Source organism: Pleurodeles waltl, chromosome 5 (assembly GCF_031143425.1).
Source record: "Pleurodeles waltl isolate 20211129_DDA chromosome 5, aPleWal1.hap1.20221129, whole genome shotgun sequence".
NCBI lineage: Eukaryota > Metazoa > Chordata > Amphibia > Caudata > Salamandridae > Pleurodeles > Pleurodeles waltl.
The window spans coordinates 1,813,038,299-1,813,064,809 of NC_090444.1; the positions used below are offsets into that span (position 1 = coordinate 1,813,038,299).

A 26,511-nucleotide genomic window follows, 5' to 3' on the forward strand; every position below is an offset into this window, starting at 1 on the left:
GCTTCAGATCCCAGGCATAAAGTTTCAGGGAAGACCACTTTTGCGGTCTGGCTGCCATTTTGCTTGTGCACTGGGGCTCCTCACACAGTCAGGATGAATTCAATGTCCAGGACCTCCTGCTGCAAAATGCGAGTACGGTTGTCCGAGGTGACGGCAGAGGGGTGGGAATGGTAAGAGGCAATCACTAACAGGGAAGGACATATTCCTGCTCTACAATACTGTGAAATGTAGCAGTCTATTGAGATGGACTGCTAGTGTGCCAAGTAGTGGGACACCGTCCTCCCAATATCTCACGTGCACCCCAATGGACTAAAGTGGTTTTGCTGTAGGGCCAGGGGAGGAAGAGGACTGTTGCTGCTGTCCACCGCCGCCCTTTACACCTCCACCAACTCGCTGGGATCCTGCACAGGCTGTGAGGGGCAACGTTGCCAAAAGAGCATTCTGCATGAATAAGTCCTAAACTTGCAGCACTGCTAATGGAACTGGTGTGCAGGGAAGGATCGACTCAAGGATTGGACTGTAACCAGTGCTGGCTTGAGAATGCCTTACTGACAAAGGTTTGTTGTCCATAAAATTGGCCTGAACATCACAAGAGAATCCAGTGGAGCATATCCAAGCATTCCAACGGATTAGCCCATGGAATATGCCACTAAAGCCAGTGTCCACTCCCATGCGCAGGATGTTTTACCATATCGTGCCAATCTTGCATGACCTCTGCAAAACGGTCACACTGGAGATCAGGCAAGCTTGGTATGACCAACCGCACCATTTCCTATGAAAATGTGAATAATGGGGTAGTAGCCAAGTAGCATTCACGGAAGTGAAGTCAAGGCTCCCCAAAGAATATACCACCTTTCCCATCATCCAAATTTTATTTGATTTCCTTTAAGGGGTGAAGGTTGGAGGAAGTGTAAAGGGAGTCAGTATTCTTCTTGGAGGAGGACGCCGCCTCATCCACAAGGCTGTCACAAGGGTCAGATTCCCAGACACTGGATGATGTTTAAAGGAGACCTGGCAAATCCCTGCCAGAGCAGATGCTAGTTTTCTGAATGCCACTAAGGCTGGGTTGGTGGGAGGGGGCAATCGATGTTTCATTGGTAGATCCATTTCCCCTCACCCTTCCCACACTCCCTCTTGTAGACCAAACTCACTCCATTGTATGTTACCATCCTTTCGAGGCTCATGAGCCTCTTCCTAACACCCAAGAGCTACAAAAACTTCTGTCAACTCCGAGATAACTGCTTTGGCTGTTCCACTGTAGAATATGAAACTATGTTCTTATTTGAGGTACAGTGCTTTGCCTTCTCTTTCTTGAACTGAAGGCATAGGTGGGGATCTCAAAAAGTGCGACGATCCAAGCAGCCCCGACAGCGATGTAATGAGAAGTAATCCACAAGGGAAGATAAGGATACAGGTCGAAATGAGGACGACGTGCAACAATGCACCTACAACCCACCCCATCCCCAATTTGTAACAAACTTTAGGATTAAGCTTTGCCTTTTCGACCTTGTTATGCCCAGAAAGTCAACAACAATGAAGGAGGTACATGACAAATCAGTTTGCTGGCAGCAGTAGCAGGCCTCTGTGGTCGCAGCATCTGCAATACGCGTCACATAAGTTGCTGATGTTGCACTTTACTTTCCCAGATCCTGAAGAATTGGCGTGACAGGGTGGTTTAGAACACCTGGGGGTAATTATTGTGAGTTTGTCACATGTACCTGTCAAACATTTTCTTACATAACATAATGCTCGAGTTGCCAGTCTTAATTTTTCCTTTCATGGTACACACTGCACAACTGGTTCTCTGGATTCAATTTATTTCCTGTGGTTACGTCAGTTTCTAAAACTGTCGCCTGACAACAAGAATGATGCGTCTCTACTGGCAGCCGCACAAACTATTTAGCCACTGTCGCCTTTAGAACAGCTCCATAGCGCCAACGCAAAGAACCGACACAGCATACAACCAATGCAGCGGGGAGCAACAAGTATAATGCAAACACCACTCTTCAACAGCACCAAACTCAAACAAGCCTGCTAGTCAAAAGACCACCAAATACGAGAAACAGTTGTAACTTAACGCAACTCAATACTGCCAGCATAACAAAACACACGCTCATCAACACAACGCCCACCATTAACACTGGGCTCTCTCGAAGTTGTGTGCTATATGTCCAAACAGTGCTTTAGCGTTTCCTCAAGAAGAGTGGGACGGATGTGAACCGCTATACCATAATGAATTGCTCTTCTACAGAGCTACGGTCAAAGAGAACACACAAATTAGAATGTTCCCCATGATGTCACGCATCCAGCAGTGCCCCAAATACAACTGGACAGTGTAGTGATGGTGACAACACGTCCGCTTCTATCACTCTGCCCTACAGTGCACCAGAACCACCTTAGTTATCTGCACTACACACAGGCAACCGTATTCATTAAATAACATGAAACCAAACCAAACACCACTTTGGTTCCTTATAATTAGACAAACTCAGCCAGACAAACACTAAAGGCAGGAATCATTCTGACAGCCAGTGCACACCGGTGCCTTTCAGTGGACTACCCGAGCAGAGATCTGCACACTCTGGACCACGCTTGCTACACATCCTCACCAACAACCACTCACAATCAACAAGTTATAACAAACATCAACAAACCACATTCCAGACATCCTGTGAAGGCAAGGGCAATGGACCCGATATGCAGAATTCATAAATGCAAGAATTACCTGATCTATGAGCCATGGCTACACAAATGGCTACTTTCCTGTGTTCTTCTGCACAGAGTCCAGTGACACGTCTGGAAAGCATGCCCCCATCTGAGCGAATGAACTGGCTCAACAAAAGAACGTCCTGAAGAAAGAGAAGAAGAATTACCAATTTACCTTCAAACTTCTAATCGCAATTAAAAACAAAGTGCCAAATTACAATCAACACCGTGTAGATGTCAAGAAGTCTCGTGTTAAATGTGCACCTACTGGGTACTCTTCTTTAGTGTAACTGTGGGTTTAGCTGCAGAGACTGAAATTATCATTTGTATTATCAATTATCAACCTATTCAATGTGTCTCAGAAAATGGGGGTAAAGTCAGAGACGCATGTGTGCCCTAATGAGCAGGCTCTCCCCAGCATCAGTGTACTGTACACAACACACGCCCGGGCCCCGACATCTGCTCATGGCCCTCCAGTATCTACAGCAGGACCCAGGGACCTCAAACCTTTCTCAGCACAAAGTGGTCTCACCAGCAGCTTCAGCCCAGAGGGCGCCTGCAACACTTCGGGCTGCAAGTGGGCTACTCCGTGTACGAGTAGAAACCTCAGGCCCTTCCTCTTAAACCCGGCCACGAGGATTCCCATCGCACATGTGAATCGGGCCAAAGGCACTTGAGACTTGGCAGGGCTTCAATGAGCCCCGAGGAAGCCGCAGGCCAGGAATGCTATTAAACCCTTCGGCAGGGAGGGCAGAGGTGCAGACAAGCACAGGGCGGGGCCTGGGAACAGGGAGAGGCTGAGCAATTAGCATGTTAATTGATGCTACAGGAGGCAAGTGCACTCCCCATCCGTTAGATGGGATGACATTCATTGATGGTGCAGGGAACTGATAGGAAGGCAAGGCCACCCACATGGCCGTCCTGGAGATGCCGCTCGCTCCAGGTTTTACCGTCCCATCTAGCAGCAGAGGGGCGCTCCACACACGTCTGGGGGCGGCGGTGCGTGGCCTGAACTCCGCCAGCACGGACACTCCAAGGGCTGCATTATCTGCTCTCTGGGACGCCAGGTCTGGCCTGGCACATCTACGGTTCCAATAACGGTCCGCCCAAATGCTGCATCCTTCGTGCGTTTAATGCATAACATAATCCCTGGCTCCACCCAAGCATTCGTGTGCCTGAGAGCAATAAGACAAGAACCATAAGGCCCGGTATTGATGCCAGGTACGATTCCTGAAGAGTGCGCTACATTGGGGTGCAGTTTTATCACATTACTTACAATCACGGTAAGTCAGGAGCTATTCTCAGAACATCTTTGGCATAAGTCAGCGTCCAGTGCTGTAAAGGGAAAGGTTGAGGTTTTTATCTGGTGTAAGCACTTTTGATTTTGGCAGGTATGTGAGCTGACGGGGCAAGTGGTATGGTGAATTGTACAGCATCCCTTACTGAGGTCATGTGGTACCTTCCACTTCTCCCGATTCCCTGAGACACACTGTGGAACTAGGTAACATCATTTCACCAATATGTAGGACTACGATGGACCTAAATCTAATAAAAAAATCCAATATCTCATCAGCAGAACAGGCTATTTTTCTCAACATTTTTTAAAGTGAACTTGCTCTCTACTTACTCGCTTAGTCGCTGAGAAATGACAGATTTTGGCTTTAAAGGTCAGCCTAGCAGAACAAGCAACACCCCAAGAGAAACTTTACAGGCTCAAGTATGTCGCGACTTCAGTCAGGACAGCGAATGAATGCACCCTGCCTGTAGGACAGGCCAGAGTAGTCACCAGTGGTCGAAATCGACTCAAGAATTACACCCATCACCTTTTTGTCTTTCTAAGTGAGGCGATCCAAGTATGAAAGTAAGCCCGGGCGTACGTCATGAGCTCACTGCGCCTAGGAACCAAGCAGTAGCGCCTGGATTACACCACAAAAAAGCTGAATGTGCTCTGGGTTGTGTTCCTGTTCACGGGGTCGTGCTTCAACCGTTCACACTGGACTGTTCCCGCTGGAGCAGGGGCAAGGCTGATCTCCATGTGGTTGGTCCCCATCTGCAGTGGCAAAGTGGTAAAAAAACGATGGACCAGAATATGGCACACAGTAATGATCAGCCTCTGAATTCAAGCGTTCTGCACATCTCTGATGTTTTCCTGTGCGAGATAACTATGGCGCTACTGCCCGCAACATCAGCATCTGGCCTGGCAGAGGACACCACCTGGCTACGGCTTATAAAATGTAATCCACTGCATCATAATGGTACCTGTGTCAGGAGGATGGCACCTTCAACCCTGAACTCCAGGATGGCACCCCTGGCTTCAAGGCAGCAGCCTGGTTCACAGAGATGATGCTATTCAGTCCAGATGGGATAAGAACAACCTACTCAGACATACTCGCCAGCTTAAGCAGGCCTGGGGCTTCACATGTATCAGCTTTGAGGTGGTGGGATCAGCCCCTGGAGGACCTTAGCCTTACACACATCCTGCCTTGTGCTCATCTCCAAACAGCACACCAGAAATAAACAAAGCCTGTCTAAGGACGATCACTTAAGAGCAACCAGGAGCAAAAATAGAAAGCTCATGACAGGTTTAGGTTCCCCGAGCGGCCTCCCTTTCCAGGGCCTGTGCAGCTGCCCTGACAGGGCTCCCCAGGTGGGGAGAGATCCACCCTGCAGCATCTGCTGAACACATCCCCGCAGGCCCGGAGGGCAGGAAGGATGCATCCAACAGGGCGAGCTCAGCCCGAGCTCGGCTGACACATTTATGGCCTCCAGCCACAATTTACTTTATTGATGTTCAGGGAAACATACCTGCTGTCGGCCCCTGGGAACACGAGGACCCTGATGGATAACTAGCAGGGAAGAAGACACCACAGAAGACTACTGCTCCTGAGGCGAGGCAGGCGTCTGCAGAGGGGGCAGAGGTCCAGGAAGATGTGACGAGAACTGCACACCCATGTGGCTGAGGTGTGCACCGGAGAGAAAGGCTCCGAGTCCTGGTCCAAAGTCATCAACTACTCGGGCTGAAGACCAGAGACATCTGAAGGATTTTAGGGGCCCGAGGCAAACATACTTTGGGGGCCCCTGTTTGGAACAGCTTTGTATTTATGGTCCAATTTCAGCTCTTTATGTTCTCTTTTGCCAGTTCACCGAAAGTGCACAAGCAAACTCGTCCAAATTCTAAATGTGTTTACGTTTAATATTGAGGGATAGGGACATGTTTTCAATATTGTTCACGCAGCAGCAGATTACTAATATTACTGTAAATAATCTCAGTGACACCCTCCCATTTTTCATATGTGAGGTCCTGTTTTGATCTAAAAGCAAAACTTTTTTATGGATGTTGCACGAAACAAACAACATTTCTCTGCAAAATGTCGGCAATAGACTGACACATCACCCACGTTAAAAGAAAACGCTAATCACCACAATCTTTTTAAGAATATATCAGGGCAAGACTCTGCAGGCCAGAGCCGACTATGTGGGGGCCCCTGAAAGGCTGGGGCCCTGGGCAGAGCCCACTTTGCCCATGTCACAAGCTTCGAGACAAGCGCATCAGTCACAGGTCGGGAAGCTGTAACCATCACCCCTTATCTCCATCACCCCAAAATGGTATCACTTTATGGTACTCTTTGCTGCATCTACTCACTGTTCACTGTTCCAGGTGTAAACAGAGGTCCACGCCCTCTGCAAGGAGCGTACACAGCTGTCAATTACCTGCTGCCAAATACGGACCTGAGCCACAGGTTAAAGTGCATAATAAAGGGGAGGGCAATTAACAGCAGTTAACGCCTGGCAGCATGTGGGCAATAATGATATTACTTCCCTCACCCCCAATGTAGCCCAAAATACAGAAAGAGACCATTGTCCCTGTCCAACTAGCAATAAAGGCGGCTTCAAACCAATATCAGCGTTACCTAGCACTAGGGGAGAGCGACTCGCGCCACACATCACACAGATCTGGGCCAGCATGACATTATAAGGCCCCCATAACACTGGCCTGGATACTGGGCAGGATGCAGGCACTTCCCACAGGTGCACATTAACAAACTATTCTCTCTGCTTTGGGATTAATCTTTCTTTCAACCAGCAGGTCACACCCGCTGGAGAGAAGTGAAATGTCCAGCTGAAGATGCTCAAGAGGGCCCCTCCGGCTACTGCAGGTGAAAGACACCCATGTTTGAGCTGTCCCCTCGAGATTACTGCTGCGGAGTCTGGACTAGCACCCTGGAGAAGAAAACCCAGGCACTTCAGAGGATTCAGGCTTGAGCAGCGCAGGCTCTGTATTAACCCCAGTAAAGCACTGCTTCTTATAGGCCTTGAGAGAGGCATGCTGCCGGGGCAAAACAAGTTGAAAAGCAATGTCCTGTGCACAGAGTATCAGGTACTTAGGGCCAGAGGTTTCAATAGTGGTGGACACTGCCCCACTTAACCTCAGACCTTAACGTGAGAACATCAAATGCTAGGCTGATCATCAACCTAACAAAAATGTAGCACAAAAAACTCCAGAGTGCAGTGACCCCTGCACTAAAACGCTTTAGACTTGCACTTAAAAGTCTGATCTAACCTAGGTCATTCCGCGAGCCACTGAAAATTGATACCCAGACAAACGCTGCTAGGAGCAACCCCCCAAAAAGGTCCCATTACAATGCTTTATGAACATCACTGACTTTACTCTGTATTACAAAAGTCATTTAACCCTTTAAGCTGCAAACCCTTTGGCACTTCATGCTTAAGCCTTCATATAACGTTTTTTCCCTCAATATTTAGGCAGGTCTAATTTGTGTGCTTTTCCTAACACTTGGGATATTATAAAAGGAACCAGGGTTTGTGGATTCTCCTGGAAATAATTAAGAAAATAGTCAAAATGTAACTTTTTAAAAAAAAGTTAATCGAAAAAAAGTGCTGTCCTTGCACTCACCTGCCGGGGGCTCTCTGTTCCTCAACAATCTGCAGGGTGCTCTCTATCCCCTTTCAAATACAGGCCAGGTTGCTGTATGCACAGTGAAACATGAACAAGGGGCTTCACAGCAGGCCTGCCTTTCACTAATGTACTGCTTCCAGGCCAGGCACAAGTTCACAGATGAGCTTGGGGACAGTCATAGTAACAAAGTCCACTGACAAAGTCTGTGACTAATTCAGACACCCGCAGTGAGCCTTATCTGTGAGATGGGCCCTGGTGATCAGCTTAATCTTAGGAAAGATTAAGGAGGGACAGGAAGAAGTAGAGTTCTAACAAAAAAAAAATCAAAAAAATAAAAAAATCACATTTTCCCCCAGTATTAATTTTCAGGTCGAGCGTTAGCCTTCGACCTGGTGTATACTTAAGTATACTTACACTGCTGGTTAAAGCAATTTCATTTATCGGTTGTCACGTCCTTTAAAAAGTCTTACTCACTAGTGGTTAGTTCTGCTTTTTTCTCCCTCCTTTTTCTGTTTCAGAGCAGTAACCTATTACTGTATTGTTCCACTTCGGTTTCTTTATCTGCTGCTGTGACAGACTATTTTGTTTACATTTCTTTGGTGCTCCCTTTTAGGCTAGTAACTGCCTGCATTATATTGCAGCATTCCAGCCCTCACATCTCCTCCCATCTCGCTGACATTTGTTTTGGCTTTATTCCAGTGCTGTCCTCTACCCTGCTCCTAAAATAAGCTTATTTTACTGAACAACTCACACTCTCTCGCTCGCTCTCTTGCTCTCCAGAGCCCCTCCCTGCCAGCCCTCATGTCATCGCACACAGGGCATTGCTTATCTATATTATGTGGCCATAAATCGTCTCAGGCTGCTCTGCTAACTTCATTAGAGCTTCGTTGAAATGCGAGGCAAAAATGCTTGTTTTAAGGGGTGGTGATTTTCCTTTTTTTGTTGTGGCTTCTGTCGACTTGCAGTTTGTGGTGTAAACAGCTGTGAAACATGTCTAGAACCGTAAATGTGTACATTTCTGAAAAGTAGAAACAATTTAGAACTCAGCACCAAGACTTCATTTGTGTAAATCGCTCTCAGATTTCTCAAAATTCAATGTGGAATACTAGATGCGAAGATATCTCATTCTTCCCTAGAGCAAAAAGTGCAGTCAGCAAACATGGTGGCAAAAGGCCGCTGCTGGAGGTGGACTTAAAGGGCTAGGCAGCTGGTAAGTCTCTGGGTGAGAGCGGTTTTACAAAGTTCATATGTCACTACAATCTGATTACAATCACTGTTGCGGATTTTGTGGTGGGGCTATGGTGTAATAGCAGATGAATGATGATGCTGATAGTGCTGAGTGATGGTGAAGGATGTACTTAAGTGGTGTCAAGAGAAGCTGTGGGAATCTATTGGGAGACATGGTGGTAGGCAGTGTTGAGGATGCCTACACTACAGTAATGGCAAGAAGGCCACTGAGCGAGAAGTTGACGACTAGCCTGCAGAGGAGACATACTACAGGCAAATAATTCTCTGAGTGATAGTGATGCTAATATTTGGTGAGGATGGTGGGTAATATTGTGGTATCCCAAACTGCTGTAAGATACCAGTTACAATGGGCTTTGTGGGTAACTGGAGTGCCCCTGCTAGAGTGTCCGAGCTGAATAATCATTGTAGCACGATGAACTCATGTAGACTGTTTTTTTCAATGCCCAAAAACAAAGGCCTTGACTTTCCTCTATGTAGGAGGCTGGACTGGCTTGTAGTGAGTACCAAGGGGTACTTGCACCTTGCACCAGGCCCAGTTATCCCCTATTAGTGTATAGGGTGTCTAGCAGCTTAGGCTGATAGATAATGGTAGCTTAGCAGAGCAGCTTAGGCTGAACTAGGAGACGTGTGAAGCTACTACAGTACCACTTAGTGTCATATGCACAATATCATAAGAAAACACAATACACAGTTATACTAAAAATAAAGGTACTTTATTTTTATGACAATATGCCAAAGTATCTTAGAGTGTACCCTCAGTGAGAGGATAGGAAATATACACAAGATATATATACACAATAGCAAAAATATGCAGTATAGTCTTAGAAAACAGTGCAAACAATGTATAGTTACAATAGGATGCAATGGGGAAACATAGGGATAGGGGCAACACAAACCATATACTCCAAAAGTGGAATGCGAACCACGAATGGACCCCAAACCTATGTGACCTTGTAGAGGGTCGCTGGGACTATTAGAAAATAGTGAGAGTTAGCAAAATAACCCTCCCCAAGACCCTGAAAAGTGAGTGCAAAGTGCACTAAAGTTCCCCTAAGGACAAAATAGTCGTGTTAGAGGGAAAATGCAAGGAAAACACAAATCAGCAATGCAACAACGATGGATTCCTGACTGAGGGTACCTGTGGAACAAGGGGACCAAGTCCGAAAGTCACAAGCAACTCGGAGATGGGCAGATGCCCAAGAAATGCCAGCGGTTGGTGCAAAGGAGCTCTTACTAGGCTGAAGAACTGTGAATACTGCAGGAACGACAAGGGCTAGAGACTTCCCCTTTGGAGGATGGATCCCCCACGCCTTGGAGAGTCGTGCAGAAGTGTTTTCCCGCCGGATGGACGCCAACAAGCCTTGCTACACGCAAATCGTGCGTTTGGCGTTTTTGGACGCTGCTGGGGCCCAGGAGGGACCAGGAGGTCGCAAATTGGACCTGCAGAGAGAGGGGACGTCGAGCAAGACAAAGAGCCCTCACTGAAGCAGGTAGCACCCGGAGAAGTGCCAGAAACAGGCACTACGAGGATGCGTGAAACGGTGCTCGCCGAAGTTGCACAAAGGAGTCCCACGTCGCCGGAGACCAACTTAGAAAGTCGTGCAATGCAGGTTAGAGTGCCGTGGACCCAGGCTTGGCTGTGCACGAAGGATTTCCGCCGGAAGTGCACAGGGGCCGGAGTAGCTTGCAAAGTCGCGGTTTCCCAGCAATGCAGCCCAGCGAGGTGAGGCAAGGACTTACCTCCACCAAACTTGGGCTGAAGAGTCACTGGACTGTGGGGGTCACTTGGACGGTGTCGCTGGATTCGAGGGACCTCGCTCGTCGTGCTGAGAGGAGACCCAAGGGACCGGTAATGCAGCTTTTTGGTGCCTGCGGTTGCAGGGGGAAGATTCCGTCGACCCACGGGAGATTTCTTCGGAGCTTCTGGTGCAGAGAGGAGGCAGACTACCCCCACAGCATGCACAAGCAGGAAAACAGTCGAGAAGGCGGCAGGATCAGCGTTACAGAGTTGCAGTAGTCGTCTTTGCTACTATGTTGCAGGTTTGCAGGAGCGGTCGATTCCTTATCAGAAGGTGAAGAGGGAGATGCAGAGGAACTCGGCTGAGCTCATGCATTCGTTATCTAAAGTTTCCCCAGAGACAGAGACCCTAAATAGCCAGAAAAGAGGGTTTGGCTACCTAGGAGAGAGGAAAGGCTACTAACACCTGAAGGAGCCTATCAGCAGGAGTCTCTGACGTCACCTGGTGGCACTGGCCACTCAGAGCAGTCCAGTGTGCCAGCAGCACCTCTGTTTCCAAGATGGCAGAGGTCTGGAGCACACTGGAGGAGCTCTGGACACCTCCCAGGGGAGGTGCAGGTCAGGGGAGTGGTCACTCCCCTTTCCTTTGTCCAGTTTCGCGCCAGAGCAGGGGCTAAGGGGTCCCTGAACCGGTGTAGACTGGCTTATGCAGAATTGGGCACATCTGTGCCCAACAAAGCATTTCCAGAGGCTGGGGGAGGCTACTCCTCCCCTGCCTTCACACCATTTTCCAAAGGGAGAGGGTGTCACACCCTCTCTCAGAGGAAGTTCTTTGTTCTGCCATCCTGGGCCAGGCCTGGCTGGACCCCAGGAGGGCAGCTGCCTGTCTGAGGGGTTGGCAGCAGCAGCAGCTGCAGTGAAACCCCAGGAAGGGCAGTCTGGCAGTACCAGGGTCTGTGCTACAGACCACTGGGATCATGGAATTGTACCAATAATGCCAGGATGGCATAGAGGGGGCAAATCCATGATCATAGACATGTTACATGGCCATATTCGGAGTTACCATGGTGAAGCTACATATAGGTAGTGACCTATATGTAGTGCACGCGTATAATGGTGTCCCCGCACTCACAAAGTTCAGTGAATTGGCTCTGAACAATGTGGGGGCACCTTGGCTAGTGCCAGGGTGCCCTCACACTAAGTAACTTTGCACCTAACCTTTACCAGGTAAAGGTTAGACATATAGGTGACTTATAAGTTACTTAAGTGCAGTGTAAAATGGCTGTGAAATAACGTGGACGTTATTTCACTCAGGCTGCAGTGGCAGGCCTGTGTAAGAATTGTCAGAGCTCCCTATGGGTGGCAAAAGAAATGCTGCAGCCCATAGGGATCTCCTGGAACCCCAATACCCTGGGTACCTCAGTACCCTATACTAGGGAATTATAAGGGTGTTCCAGTAAGCCAATGTAAATTGGTAAAATTGGTCACTAGCCTGTTAGTGACAATTTGAAAGTAATGAGAGAGCATAACCACTGAGGTTCTGGTTAGCAGAGCCTCAGTGAGACAGTTAGGCACCACACAGGGAACATATACATGCACACCTATGAGCACTGGGGCCCTGTGTGACAGGGTCCCAGTGACACATACATATAGGCCACAAACCTATGAGCACTGGGGTCCTGACCAGCAGGATCCCAGTGACACATAACAAACATACTGAAAACCTAGTGTTTTCACTATGAGCACTGAGGCCTGGCTATCAGGATCCCAGTGAGACAGTGAAAACAGTGACAAACACCCTGACATACACTCACAAACAGGCCAAAAGTGGGGGTAACAAGGCTAGAAAGAGGCTACCTTCTCACACTCTAATATTGACAATGCTGTTCCTTCTTGCTCCCCTGGACGCACATAGGAAAATTCACTGGTACAGTAAAGGGAGATAGTCCTGATGTGTGCTGTGTTTCTAGCACTGTTCAGAGAGGAGCCCACAGATGTAAATTAGTTTCAATCAGGAAAGCCTTGGCTCACATTCAGTACATTGGCATGAGATGCACAGGCAATCCCCCACAGAAAACCTATTGGGTATTGCGTGCAACAAACAGAATAAACAAGACAGTTAAGGACGTAAATAAATTGGACGATCTGAACTTGATTCTTAGGGGCTAAACAGTTCTTAAAATCAAAAATAATAATTCAGTTACAATTCCCCACATGAGGTTCTTCAGCATTGCGGTTAGAAGTCACTGCAGCTCCTAAACTGCATGACATTCATTGCCAGACGTTGGGAACATATCCTACTGTATAATTTCACAACTGACCCAGCTGCAAAATACACTGTACAATGAAAATGTGCTGTTCCCTACTCCTCAATATTTTATTATTCTTTAGTGTTAGCCTAAGGCGCTGACAGGAAGCCAAGCAAACAAAAGCAGGAGCTGCACTGGGAGGAAAATGGACCACCACATTAGCCGGGCATATCAGGGTGAGACCTGGTAATCAGGCCTTAGTCCACAGAGGAGGTCAGAATAACAGAAACAGGCTAAACACTGTGCACATAACATTTTCTACTGCACAATATGATTTTTCTTTTTTTTTGACAAAATCAAAAAAAGGTGTTGCTTGGTACTTGGCATGAATGAGAGAAGTACCTGTATAACCTTCTTCTCTTGAAGTGCAGCAAACTGATGACGTCAATGAAAAGGTGGCCAATAATCTTACAAGAAAATGTTCACCTGATGAGTCTCACATTCATAGAGCCATTAGATTTGACGTAGACAACTGCACAAGAAATCCTTTTAGTAGATTTATTTAGATGCTCAGCACTTGTGACGCGATCACAACAAGAGGCGGATGGATAGGCTAAAATTCTTTCAAAAGGCTTATTGTCAGGCAAACATGACACTCCTCCATCTCAAGTGCTTTTAAATTTCCAGACCAGCAGAAAAAAGGCATGCCAACAGAACAGCTCTCTCAATGTATGTTTCATTGCTTATTGCTTTTGAAATCATCTGAAACACCATCAAATGAGGGATCAGTGCACAACATATCAAAAAGTGCAAAAAGTGGGTTTTGAGTGCTCACTATATCAGGCTAATTCCCAAACTCGAAGTCAGTTAAATACTAGCACAGTATTTTCAAAGTTTACATGAAATCCTTTGAAAGAGAAAACTGTCTGCTCTAAACATTTGTATACCCATAGTGCTGGAAGACAGATTTGAAGACACTACTTGTATGGTTCTGGAAAAAGTTGATTTAGAGTTCAACAAAGTCACGAGTTTCCCAGATCTTACCAACAGAAGGCTTACTAGCTTCTCTAATGAATGAAAAGTTCACCTCAGGCATTTGTAGATTCTGTCATACTGAACCTTAAGGGAAAACGTGAGAAAATTAAGTGAAACTATGGAAGAGAAGACATTCTTCTCCTGAGTTACAGTGAGGACAACAGGTTTCAAAAGGAGTTTGGCTGTGTGGTTCTGTATATGGGAGAAATATTACAGCATCTGATCTTGGCAGAGCTCATATGACAATGATTTGATTAAGCCTGCAAATCAGGCTGATTTGGAGAAAATACAAACAGAAGAAACTGATACACAACCTTGCTCCGGACTGTCTCCTGCTCCGACTGGGACAGCCTGCTCAAGGGCTTGTGTTCTCAGTCAGGAATTTGCAAATCAGATGCACCAGATGAGTTAATTCAACCTTTTCTTCACACTGAACTAGGTACTACTGAGTAGAGCACTTACAGCCATTAAAAAGAGAATTCAGTTTTAGACGTGTGCCACGAAAGCGGAAATGCCAGCTCTGCCAGGTTTTACTTTGAATGCCCTTGAGACATGAATGGATCACTACATTAATCTTTTCTCCAGGTCCACGCTCGCCCTGCTTACACCGTCCAATCCTAAGCCTCCATTCTGCAATCCAGCAGCCAAGCGGCACTATTAAGAGCCGCAAGCCAATATTTAATTCTACCCTGCCCTCGTTTACCACCTATGAACAGGTATGTCCTCGACAAATAAAGCTTCGCACATCAACATTCTTTGCGACTTCATCAAAACGTTAATGGGCAAAATACCGATATCTCTAGCAAGTGTATTAACTAGCAGTTATTTTACCTTTATTATTATCCCCTGAAAATTGCTGGCCACAAACAGATCACTGCAGAAGGTGCCTTATCCCAGTAAGATATTTTGATGTTCGGCTTCTTTGTGACCAATAAAGTAAGCCAGAACAGAATTGCCATCACATTTTTCTTAGTTGCCAACTTCTTTGCCATACAGTTTTTAAAGATGAAGTGTAGGTTGACTGTACTCTGCTTTTCCTGACTCCACCCCTCGCCACTCACCTCCTCTCAGGCCCTCCTTACCACTGCCACAACCTGACCCTCAATTTATGGATGCCCAACACACCTTTCCCTCAATTCCAGCACCGGCATTACTTACTTAAAAGTACTAGCTACTGTATGAAATGTCAAATAAAACATGTACACAGCCTGTTCCTTTTTCAAGTACTTGAGAAAAGGATCTGCCATTCACAGAGCATGATCTTCACATAGGAAGGAAAGCAGGGGAGTTTTATGAACAATTAGCAGTTCACCACCTGAAACTCAAAGCCCAGTTCATTTAGATCCATTATAAATTATCTTGATAATATTGCTTCCTCCGAAGAGACAGTGACCCATGCTTTCTACAGAGAGACATTGATCACATGAAAAAAAAAACACAAAAAAAACCTGAATTAGGTTGTTGTCGGTATTTAAACATCTGTGGCTATTTGAACATTTAAACACGTTTTTAAAAGATACTCTTACACAGCACAAGAGCTTGTAATACCACTTGAAGTGCTTACTGTGTAGTTGTACTTATGTTTTAGGTTCCAGCGGCAGATCGGACATTGTCCAGCAGGATTTGGGGGGAGCACGCCGGCACTGGACTTCAAGTCTTCAATCAATTTTCCTTCAATCTAAAATGATAAAAAGGGAAAAACATTGCAAAGTTGGTCAGTTTCAAACACAAGAATGTACCAAAACATCAAAATACTCCTGAGTGGGGCTACGAGGTGGGTGAGATAAACATGGAGATGTGGTGGTCTCTAGCCTTCACACGCCTGACACTTTAGCTAATCAAGCCTTTCTTACTGATATTTGACATATTTACAAAAGAAGAGGGCCACATTTCCGATTCGCTTTTTTTTTTTTTTTGCGCAGCCACTTAACCCCTTCTGTGCCGTGGACGTAATGGTTAAGTCCAACGGCACAGTGCTCATGTGCCGAGGACGTAACTTTTACGTCCTCTGCACTGAGCTCAGAGGGAGCGCTAGCACTCCCTCTGTGGTCTTCCTTCCCACCCCCCTCATGGCAGGGATGAAGGGGAAGCCCTTCCCCTTGCAAATCCCCTCCCACCCCCACCCCCCAATGACGTCAGCGAACGATCGCGGCGCTGACATCATTACAGGGTACTGGTCGCACTGGAAGCCATTTGCTTCCAGTGCAACCTTGTAGAAAACAGGTGAGCTTCTCCTCCGGTGGGTGAGGGGTTTGAAACAAAGAGGCAACCGGGGGAAAGGAAAGGGTTTTCCTTTTCCCCGGTGTCTCTTTGAGCATTCCTGCTGCCCGATCACATTTTGATCAGGCAGCAGGAAATGCCCACTATAGGCCAGGATTTTTTTCCCTTTCTTTTTTTATGTATTTTGTGTCGGGGAGAGGGCGCCTTGGGCAAAGGATCACTCCCATTTGGGGGGCATGTTTGCTGTGGCCATTTTTGCCCCCCCTTGGGGGCAGATCGGCCTATTATGAAACCACTAGAACACCAGGAATTTTTGTTCAAATGTTTGCTCATTTCTGCCCCCCTTGGGCAGATTCCACTTATACACGAGAGAGAGAGAGAGAGAGAGAGAGAGAGAGAGAGAGAGAGAGAGAGAGAGAGAGAGAGAGAGAGAGGAGAGAGAGAGAGAGAGAGAGAGAGAGAGAGAGAAAGAGAGGAGAGAGAGAGAGAGAGAGAGAGAGAGAGAGAGAGTGTGTGTCTCTTAGTGGATGGGGGGGCGGACCCTCGGCAAGAGTCACCCCCTTTGGGGGCACGTGTACCAAGGCCATTTCTTGCCCCCCCTTGGGGGTAGATCTGCCTATTATTTTTAGGCTAATCTGCCCCCAAGGGGGGCAGAAACCACTGGAAATGCCAGGGATGTGGGGGGGCACCCCCTTGGGTAAAGGGGATCCCCCCAGGGGCATAGAACTGTTGCCCATTTCTGCCCCTGTGGGGGCAATATCGGCCTATTTTGTTTTTAGTCCCATTGCCCTCAAGAGGGGGAGATGAAGAGATATAGAGTATAGATGAGATATATAGAGTATAGAGATGAGAGATATAGAGAGATGAGAGGTATAGAGTAGAGAGAAGAGAGATGAGAGAGTGTGTGTGTATTTTTTTTTGTTTGGGGGTGGCCCCTGGGCAAAGGGTTGCTCCCCATGGGGACACACTACTAAAGGTATTTTTCTCCCCCCCCCCCCCCACCCCCCTTGGGGCAGATAGGCCTATTTTTTTTAGTAGGCCCATCTGCCCCCTTAGGGGCAGAATCCACTTGGGCACCAATTTCTAAATGCTTAATGGTGGAGTGTTTGTCAACTGGCAAAGTATTTGCATTTGTGATAATTTTTTTCCCTCCTTTTTGTTCTAGTTCAAAGCTTTTGCTTTCTGTGCTGTGGCTCCTTGAGGTTTTGGCGGTGGTTGACCTGCGGTTTGCATAGTTGCATGTTTTAGGTAAGTAAAAACAATTTACTCCAAAGGAGTATTGCTGCCATGCATGAATGACATGTTTGTAGGTGGTGTACTAAATGCAAGATTGCGTATTAAATTGTCCTTAGATTTGTGCACAACAATAATTGTGTTGCCTTATTTCTAATTTGCTTTTCTTTCTTTCTTTTTAGTGGGATATCATTGGTGATTGCGGTGTCTGTGCAGAGTAGTTGTTGGCATTTTTCTGTTGCAGGCACCTGGGCCACCCACACAAGTGAGGTACCATTTTTATCTGGAGACTTGGGGGGAACGCTGGGTGGAAGGAAATGTGTGGCTCCTCTCAGATTCCTGAACTTTCTGTCACCGAAGTAAGAGGAAAAAGTGTTTTGTTTTGCCAAATTTTGAGGTTTGCAAAGGATTCTGGGTAACACTACCTGGTCGGAGCCCCACAAGTCACCTCATCTTGGATTCCCCTAGGTGTCTAGTTTTCAAAACTGCGCAGGTTTGCTAGGTTTCCCCTAGGTGCCGGCTGAGCTAGAGGCAAAAATCCATAGCTAGGTATTTTGCAAAAAATAGCTCCGTTTTCTTTGTGAAAATGTGATGTGTCCATTTTGTGTTTCCTGTCGTGGGCGCTAGGCCTACCCACACAAGTGAGGTACCATTTTTATCGGGAGACTTGGGGGGGGGGGGAACAGAATAGCAAAACAAGTGTTATTGGCCCTTGTCTTTCTCTACATTTTTTCCTTCCAAATGTAAGACAGTGTGTAGAAAAGACGTCTATTTGAGAAATGCCCTGTAATTCACGTGCTAGTATGGGCACCCCAGAATTCAGAGATGTGCAAATAACCACTGCTTCTTCACACCTTATCTTGTGGCCATTTTGGAAATACAAAGGTTTTCTTGATACTGAATTTTCACTTTTTATATTTCAGCAAATGAATTGCTGTATGCCCAGTATAGAATGAAAACCCATTGCAAGGTGCAGCTCATTTATTGGCTCTGGGTACCTAGGGTTCTTGATGAACCTACAAGCCCTATATATCCCCAAAACCAGAAGAGTCCAGCTGCCTTAACGGTATATTGCTTTAAAAAATCTGACATTGCAGGAAAAAGTTAGAGTAAAACGTGGAGAAAAATGTCTGTTTGTTTCACCTCAATTTCAATATTCTTTTATTTCAGCTGTTATTTTCTGTAGGAAACACTTGTAAGATTTACACAAATGACACCTTGCTGAATTCAGAATTTTGTCTACTTTTCAGAAATGTTTAGCTTTCTGGGATCCAGCATTGGTTTCACACCCATTTCGGTCACTAACTGGAAGGAGGCTGAAAGCACAAAAAATTGTAAAAATGGGGTATGTACCAGTAAAATGTCAAAATTGTGTTGAAAAATGGGATTTTCTCATTCAAGTCTGTCTGTTCCTGAAAGCTGGGAAGATGGTGATTTTACCACCGCAAACCCTTTGTTGATGCCATTTTCAGGGGAAAAAACACAAGCCTTCTTCTGCAGCCCTTTTTCCCCATTATTTTTTGTTTTTTTTTTAAACAAAATTTTTGCTCTATTTTGGCTAATTTCTTGGTCTCCTTCAGGGGAACCCACAAAGTCTGGGTACCTCTAGAATCCCTAGGATGATGGAAAAAAAGGACGTAAATTTGGCGTGGGTAGCTTATATGAACAAAAAGTTATGAGGGCCTAAGCTTGAACTGCCCTAAATAGCCAAAAAAAAAGGCTCGGCACAGGAGGGGAAAAGGCCTGGCAGCGAAGGGGTTAAAATACTTTTTTTTATAAAAGCAAATCAAGAGTAAACTATAAACAATAGTGTTGAAAATAGGGGGGTGTCAACACCAGCCAAATAGGGTTATTGAAAGTCAAAAAAGTCCACATCAACGAAAACATTAAAAAAAACAAAATACATCTACCGTAAAACCTCTCTAGCACCACTGCAGGTCAAGACAAAAACATGCGCATTTCTTCTCTATCTAAACCTGGCATGTGACTAACATCAAATGGCTGGTGAGTTTCATTAGTCGCAATGGCTCGTTGTAGGCAGGAGTTCTCAAATCCATTGGTGGGAAAAACATGTATAAAAAGTTGCTTATGATTATTTCAAATGAGGGGCGGCACACAGTAATATCACCCTCATCATACTGGTCTTTCGGATGTGGATTGCCCCGGCCTTGCCCAAATGGGTTTGGAATACAGACCGGGTCAGGTCACAATGGAGGTACTTTAAGAAATATGAGGACAAAAAAAAAAAATTAAACAATAAAAAAAAAAAAAAAATTGCTTGTGCATTCAAGTAAGAACTCATACTCATATTTCCAGAGGCCTTGTGTTAATGTGTTTTTGAAGTAGGGATCAAAGTTACTGAAATAGCCATGATTATCTCATTTACATTTTGACAGATCTCACCCAATAAAGTATCATTACCAATTTTCCCCAGATTAAAAGGCTTAGAAGTGTGGAGTCGGTACTGGTTTCCATTACACAGTTTCAAACCCTGTTACAGAAGAGGAATTACCATTTATACAATTATATTTTTGCTCTGGCGCAGTGACCATTGTTATGCCTACAAATCCAGCTATGACAGAAGCCATATGGATTTTCCAGTAATGAAAAGATTGATTAGGCTCTGACAGAATCTCCATTCTCCTGTGTATTGTGTTGGCCATCACCTGGCAACCTAGAGACTTAGCCCATTAGAGAAATGTTTATTATGTTGTTGACAAAGACATCCTATCAGAATGGAGGTAGTATAGGAAGGTGATAAACTCAAGAGATGTGGCAGATAGCATACTTCTTGCCCTTTTCGGATTTCGTGAGGTTACTGACTAGAAGAACTGTACAGCTGGAACATCATATTTTGAGTGTAAAGAGCAGGATGAGTTTCAGTAGACTGCTTAGAATGTCCAAGATGTTGATAAACATTTCTGGTGGAAGTAAGAGTTAGGTGATGAAAATCAGTCCAGGCCAGTGAGTGGGAAGCAGAAAGATAGAATGATAGAGCTAGGGCAGCTGAATAGGGGAGTGCAGGTTGTTCAGGCCAGAAGTAGATCTTCAGGTAGGTACAAATTGTTATGATACGTTTATTCCTGAATGTGAATCTGGAAAGCCCCACTTCATCAATAATCCCAAGATTCTTCCTTTATTTTTAGTATACGCCATAACTGATGCTGTGGGACCTGATGCATGAAAAGGGGTCACAAATACATTAGTGACACTCTGAGGATAGCCAATGTATATAGAACTGTGCAAGGGAAGATGGGAGCTTGGAGAGGAAGGTGGAAATACTTTTAGTGGGTCCTGATCTCATGGCAGACGTGAACTATGTATATGTGCCACTCTTCCAATCACTGCTGGTGGAGAAGTATGGTTTGGCTGATGATGAAGTCAATGGAAATGTCTAAACATGTCTTAGCTCTGGAGGTAAGAACTAAGAAAATTTGGAAGAACAATTTAGGTCCGCACATGAGGCCGTGGAAATCAAGGAATGCCGGCTGGTGTCTCAATCAGTATTTGGTTTCTTCAGGATGGTGTAATGTCAGCAAGCATCAGCTTCTCGCAGACTGTGCCAGTGACAACTGTGGCATTAGTCGATTGATATTCCTACATTGGTGACCTTTGTGTTGCATGTGCGAGTGATGCAATATTTGTTTTAGGAAGACCAAATCTTACCCACTTCTCCATCTTTGCCAGAAGTCAACTCCAAAAGCAGCAGAAGGGTTGTAGTAGTCTCAAACAATGGCAGGAAGTGGGGCACAGAAACGTGGAGCATCGCAGTTGTTATATCTCAATGACTGGAGATCCAAGATTGGAAACAGATTGTAACATTTTACTTTGGTCTAAAACGTATGCAGTTGCAAAGATTTGAAGAAGGAACTAGTGAAGGAGTAGATGGTGGAACATAATCATAGTAGATTCTTGCCAGGTCTGGTGGCTCTGTGAACAAACACCACACTCCAGAATGCTGTCACTGATACCATCACCATGTGTTCAAATGCCGGTGAAGCATCTGAGACTTTCATGCTGCCAAGCTCGATAAAATGAGTACCACTGAACAGAGTAACAAACACCTGTTATTTACCACCAATAAGCCTCAAAGGGTGAATATGCACTTTACAAATACACATTATGTTAGAGTTTGAACAGTTCTGTGAATTAGTTTTTTGCCCCGTGAATTGGAAGTCTGTCCCAGACTGCCAACCAGGGTGGGGCTAACCAATAATTCTAGCAGTGGGCTCTGCAGACGTCAGAGGATACAAAACCTCAAAGTTCTCATCCACATCATTAAAGGTAGGGCATGCTGTCACTGTACCAGACACTGGTAGATTATTTGATAGAATTCATCTTTTGAGAAATTCCTTTACAAAGGACTGTATTATGTTTATGAGATTGTGCCCTGTCTGGTGCACTCTTCAACCTCTTGAGGAACCTAGGAGTCGTGTAGAGCCCAATGAGATAGTCTGTAGCCTGATGGATGGAGGTTGTGGATTAAGAATACTGGAGGATTGAGTGTGTGCTCTCCTGAGCTGACACAGTCCACGAGATAAGGAGTGTTCTGGCCTGCAGCATGCCCTATAATGAGCTAAATATACAGATTTCTGATCAAGCTTCTTGTGAGAATGACTTACAAACAGAACCAAATAGGAGTTGAGTCGTTATATTTACTCCAGTTTAGATGAACATGACACTCCTGCCACTACAGAGCTTACAAAAGCTTCAGGACTCAGCTATTACAATCAACCTTGAATGTTCCAACACTAGGGGAGGCTGGAAGGGTGAGGGGCAGGAGAGGAAAGAAGGATATAGTGAGGAACCCCAGTAAGGGGAAAGGTACAACATAACAATCGGACTATAACAACCTACATATGTGATAGCTCATCATAACAAGTAGATAAAACAGATGACACATCTCCTTCTCATAAACTGAAGAACAATAAAGTTTGTGTGCCAGGAGGGCACTCCCATTTAATTACAACACATCTCCTTCCCAAAAGCAACTGTGATGTGAGTGACCACTTTGGTACCTATCCAGTACAGGTGATAATCCACCAGTACTAGCATACATTTTTCAGCTCACATGGGGTGTTTGAATGGACCAATAACTGTGAACCAAGTTTGTCTCACAGTTCAGTTTAAGGGGTACTTCCACACTGGGAACAGTGGTGCCCATCTGGTATTTTTGGTTTTCACTCATTTTACACTTAAGACACTCCTTGACTTTGTTTCCCACTCCATAGTCCATACCTGGGAACCAGTAAGTAGCTCGGACCTTGGACTTGCTGATGCTCCTACCCAAATGTCTCTCGGGAGCTAACCTATACCATAAATCACCTCTCATAACTATGTTATTGTGCATGCTCAATTCATGCTGTAACTCCCCGAAATATTTGATTTCTCCTTGAAAACTGTTAGGACTTGTGAACCAACTGTGGACAATATTTTCTTTAACCAGCTTCAGTGTTAGATCATTCTCTGTACTTTCTCCCCACTCTTTCTTCATGATGCCTGGAATGGTGACTAATAAAATGGGATCCGCAAGATTGGTCTCTCGCCCACTACTCCTCTCCATGGTAGTTTGGCCAAGCAATCCTCAGCTATGTTTTTGCTACTTGGGACATTCTATTTTGAAATTGTATCCTTCTAAACCTAGTATGCATTTGACAATGTGAGGAGTGGTCCTATCCCTACCTTTTGAGGTGAAGATGAAGATGAGGTGTTTGTGATCGGTGTGTAATGTGAAAGACAACACCCCACAGGAAAAATCTAAAATGGGATATGGCCCAGTAACAGGCCAATGCTGCTCTTTTAATGGTGGAATAGTTATACTCTAAATCTTTCAGAGTCCTGGAAGCAAAAGCCACAATCTTTTTCTGACCATCAACCACCTGCATTAAGGTGGCCCCCAAAACCTTTTCTGCTAGCATGGGTGGTCATAATGGTCTTTCCCCTGGCATCAACATTTCCTAAAGATGGGGCTCTCACAATGGCTTACTTAACAGTGTCAAAAGATTTTTGGCAATTTTGATCCCAAACTGAACTCCCTTCTTAAGAAAATTTCACATAGGCACAGTAAGGGCTGAAAAGTTTACTAACTTATTCATGTATTCAACTAAGCCTGGGAAGGAATTCAGTTATTTCTTAGTTGTGGAGCTTCCTTGACTGCTATCACTAGGTTACTCTTGGATTTGATACCATCCCTAGAGTAATCCACAGTACCCACTCCTATTTGACACTCAACAATGATTGTTAAGCTAGCTCCTTAAGGGCAGTAAAAACATTTCTTAGGGAGTTGTTGTGCTCTTTCTCAGATGCTCCATACACCAGGATGTCATTCTGGAGGCACAACACATTTTTTATACCTTTCAGAACTTTTAACATTACTCTTTGAAAGACGGCAGCCGAAGATGCTTAGCCGAAAGATGCCTTACAGAATCTGAATGTGACAAAAGGGGTGATGAAGAACGTGAGAGGTTTAAAAACTAGATTTAACAATCTGGTGGCACGCAGATGAAAGGTCAATGACACAATCAGCAGGCCTCCTTTATTAGACTTATTTCATTTATACTGGGTAAAGGGGACCTGTCAACCCAAATATTAGCATTTAGGTCTCTTAGGTCAACTAAAAAATATTCCTCTTCCTTCAGATTCTTTGGTAACGACAAAAGGAGCAAGCCATAATGAACTTTTAAAGGGTTTTATGACCCTCTTGCACCCCTAGTGTTTTGCATTCTTTTCTCAAAGGATCTTGCATTAAGTAGGGAATAGATCTTGCTTTATGCACCACCGGCATTTCCTTGCCTTTTAGTTTTGTTATTTTCTGGAAATCTTTTAAGTGACTCAACCGATCTACCAACAATTCAGGAAATTCCTTAATAAGTCCATGCCTACGAAAGACCCTTCCACCACCATAACCTGCTCAACATTGTAAGCATCCAATTTCTTTCTGATCCCTCCAGTCCAACAGACAGGAGACCTTCTCGGCTAAGTACACCTTCCCTACCTTGAACGATCTGTGAAGGAAATATGCATGGTTAACATGCCCACCAAGGAAATGGGTCTCAGTTATATCCTCACAGTTTGACGTCTGCCTCTTGTAGAACAAAGCCTCCATGTCTGAATCTTTCCTGGAATATTTTATGGTCTATGAAGGCATATGGCAAGCAAGAGTCAGCAAACACTTACTTTAACTTCCTCTAGAGATATATCACAAGTAAGATAATTACTCTCACCTACCCCTTCCTTACCTTTCACTTGAAATACAAACTTATTCATATTGTCATTCACACTTTTCACCACATGCACTTGTTTATGCTATATTTTAGCATTTCTGCAAACTCTAGCACTGTGTCCCCTTTTATTGCACTTCCTACTTGCACTTGTGGGCAACTTGGGCTTTTTGCCAGCTAGTTGTTTCCAAATTAATAACACTTACTTTTATCAGTTTCCTTCTCATTGTCCAATTTGTTCTTGGTTTGTATTTCATATACTTTTTTTTCAACCTCTTGGTTCTTTCTCAATTCTTAGGAGAAGGGTGATCCTTTACCACATGTACTGTTGCAGAAGGAGAATTCTGCTTAATTTAATGAGTGCAGTGCGTGCTCCACGCTTTTAGCTATATCAATAGCCTCTTTTAAATCCAGAATACGTGCCAACAACTTACCTTGGATTATGGGATTATTGGTGCATCGGACCAACTGGTCCTTAATTAATGAGTCACACAGGGATTCAAATTCACAAGTGTTGGACACGCCTCTCAAACAAGCAACACAGCTGGCAACCTTGAACCTTGCAAAAGAATGTATGTCTTTCTAAGATTATGCTCACTTTGTGGCCAAAATGTTCTTCCAGTTTGCGTTAAGTTATTTTTTGCAATTTGAGAATCCTCATCACCTTCTTTGTGTAGTTCAGGATCCGTTCTCACACACCTACATTCCATGGATTCTTAAATTGTGTAACAAAATATGCTGTTTCCCTATGGGGAAAGATTTCCCTCTTCAATAGCTGCCAAGTAGGATTCAAATTTCACCCACTCCTTCCAAGAAAGGACAGGGTCACCTGCTTTGTTCAGGAAAAGTGAAGGGTTTGGTCATTCTTGTTGCTAGCATTCTAAATAAAGAGGGACGTAAGTGGAATAATTTACAAAACTATTGAAACATCTGATGGCAGAGGGTTGGACTCACATGTATGTATTTCAAATGTGAAACTTGTTCAGATCTCGGATTGTAGGCAACATACTAATACTTCAAACCACTTGACAATTCATATGACACAAACCCGATGTTATGTTAATTGTGCCACTATAGTATCATAATGCCACTGATGTCGCCACAGATTTATTAATTGCACCCTATGGTCTTCCACTAAGGTGATTCATGTCAGGAGGGTAAAGATCATTAACAAGAAGGTACTGAACACTGCTCCTTGCTTCAGGATCACTGGACTCTGCAATATCAGCCATATGACAATTTGCTAGGTAGAGTCGCCATCAACATCAGTAGGAAAGGGTGCGAGTCACAAGAGTACAGTTTCTTACTTCTTTCGCAGTGGCTCCTCTACGTACGTTCCAGAAAACGGGTTGTCACTGGCTGCCGCCCGCACAGCCTAGCAACCCATCCTCATCGCCAGTGTGAGACTGAGTTACAAAGGGAACCGAATAGGAGTTGAGGCCTTTTATTAATTCCAATTTAGATGCACACAACACCCCTGCCACCTCAGAGTTCACATTAGCTTCAGGGCTCAACTGTCACAATCAACCTGGAATACACCAACATTAGGGGATGCTGAGGGGAACCAGGAGAGGAAACAAGGATATAGTGGAAACCAGGAGAGGGGAAAGGTACAACATAAGAATCTGAATATAACAACCTACATTTGCAACAGCTCATTGTAACTAGTAGATAATTGAAACAGATAACACACCTCCTTCTCATAAACTGAAGAACAATAAAGTCAGGGTGCCAGAAGGGCACTCATTCAGTTACAACACATCTCTTACCTATAAGCTAAGTAAAGATGTAGTCTTTGTGCCAGGAGGACACTCCTGCATTCCTAACAGGAGGAAGGTTCCTCTGGAATTTAGTTCTGACATAGAAACATTTTGCGAACCTGGGATTGAACCCACTTGCGGTTTATTAGACATTCTGTACATACGCCATACGCTTACATCTTCC

General features: G+C 44.9%; 1 protein-coding gene across 1 annotated transcript in view; it reads right to left on the reverse strand.

The window, feature by feature from the left end:
- Nucleotides 1–26,511, reverse strand: part of MRPS18A (mitochondrial ribosomal protein S18A) — a 124,287-nt gene that overhangs the window by 62,583 nt on the left and 35,193 nt on the right. Inside the window, exons 3-4 of the mRNA XM_069236303.1 lie at nucleotides 15,459–15,572; nucleotides 2,726–2,849 (exon numbers count right to left, since the gene is read on the reverse strand). Of these exons, the coding sequence (XP_069092404.1) occupies nucleotides 2,726–2,849; nucleotides 15,459–15,572 (238 nt within the window). The remainder of the gene's footprint in view (nucleotides 1–2,725; nucleotides 2,850–15,458; nucleotides 15,573–26,511) is intronic.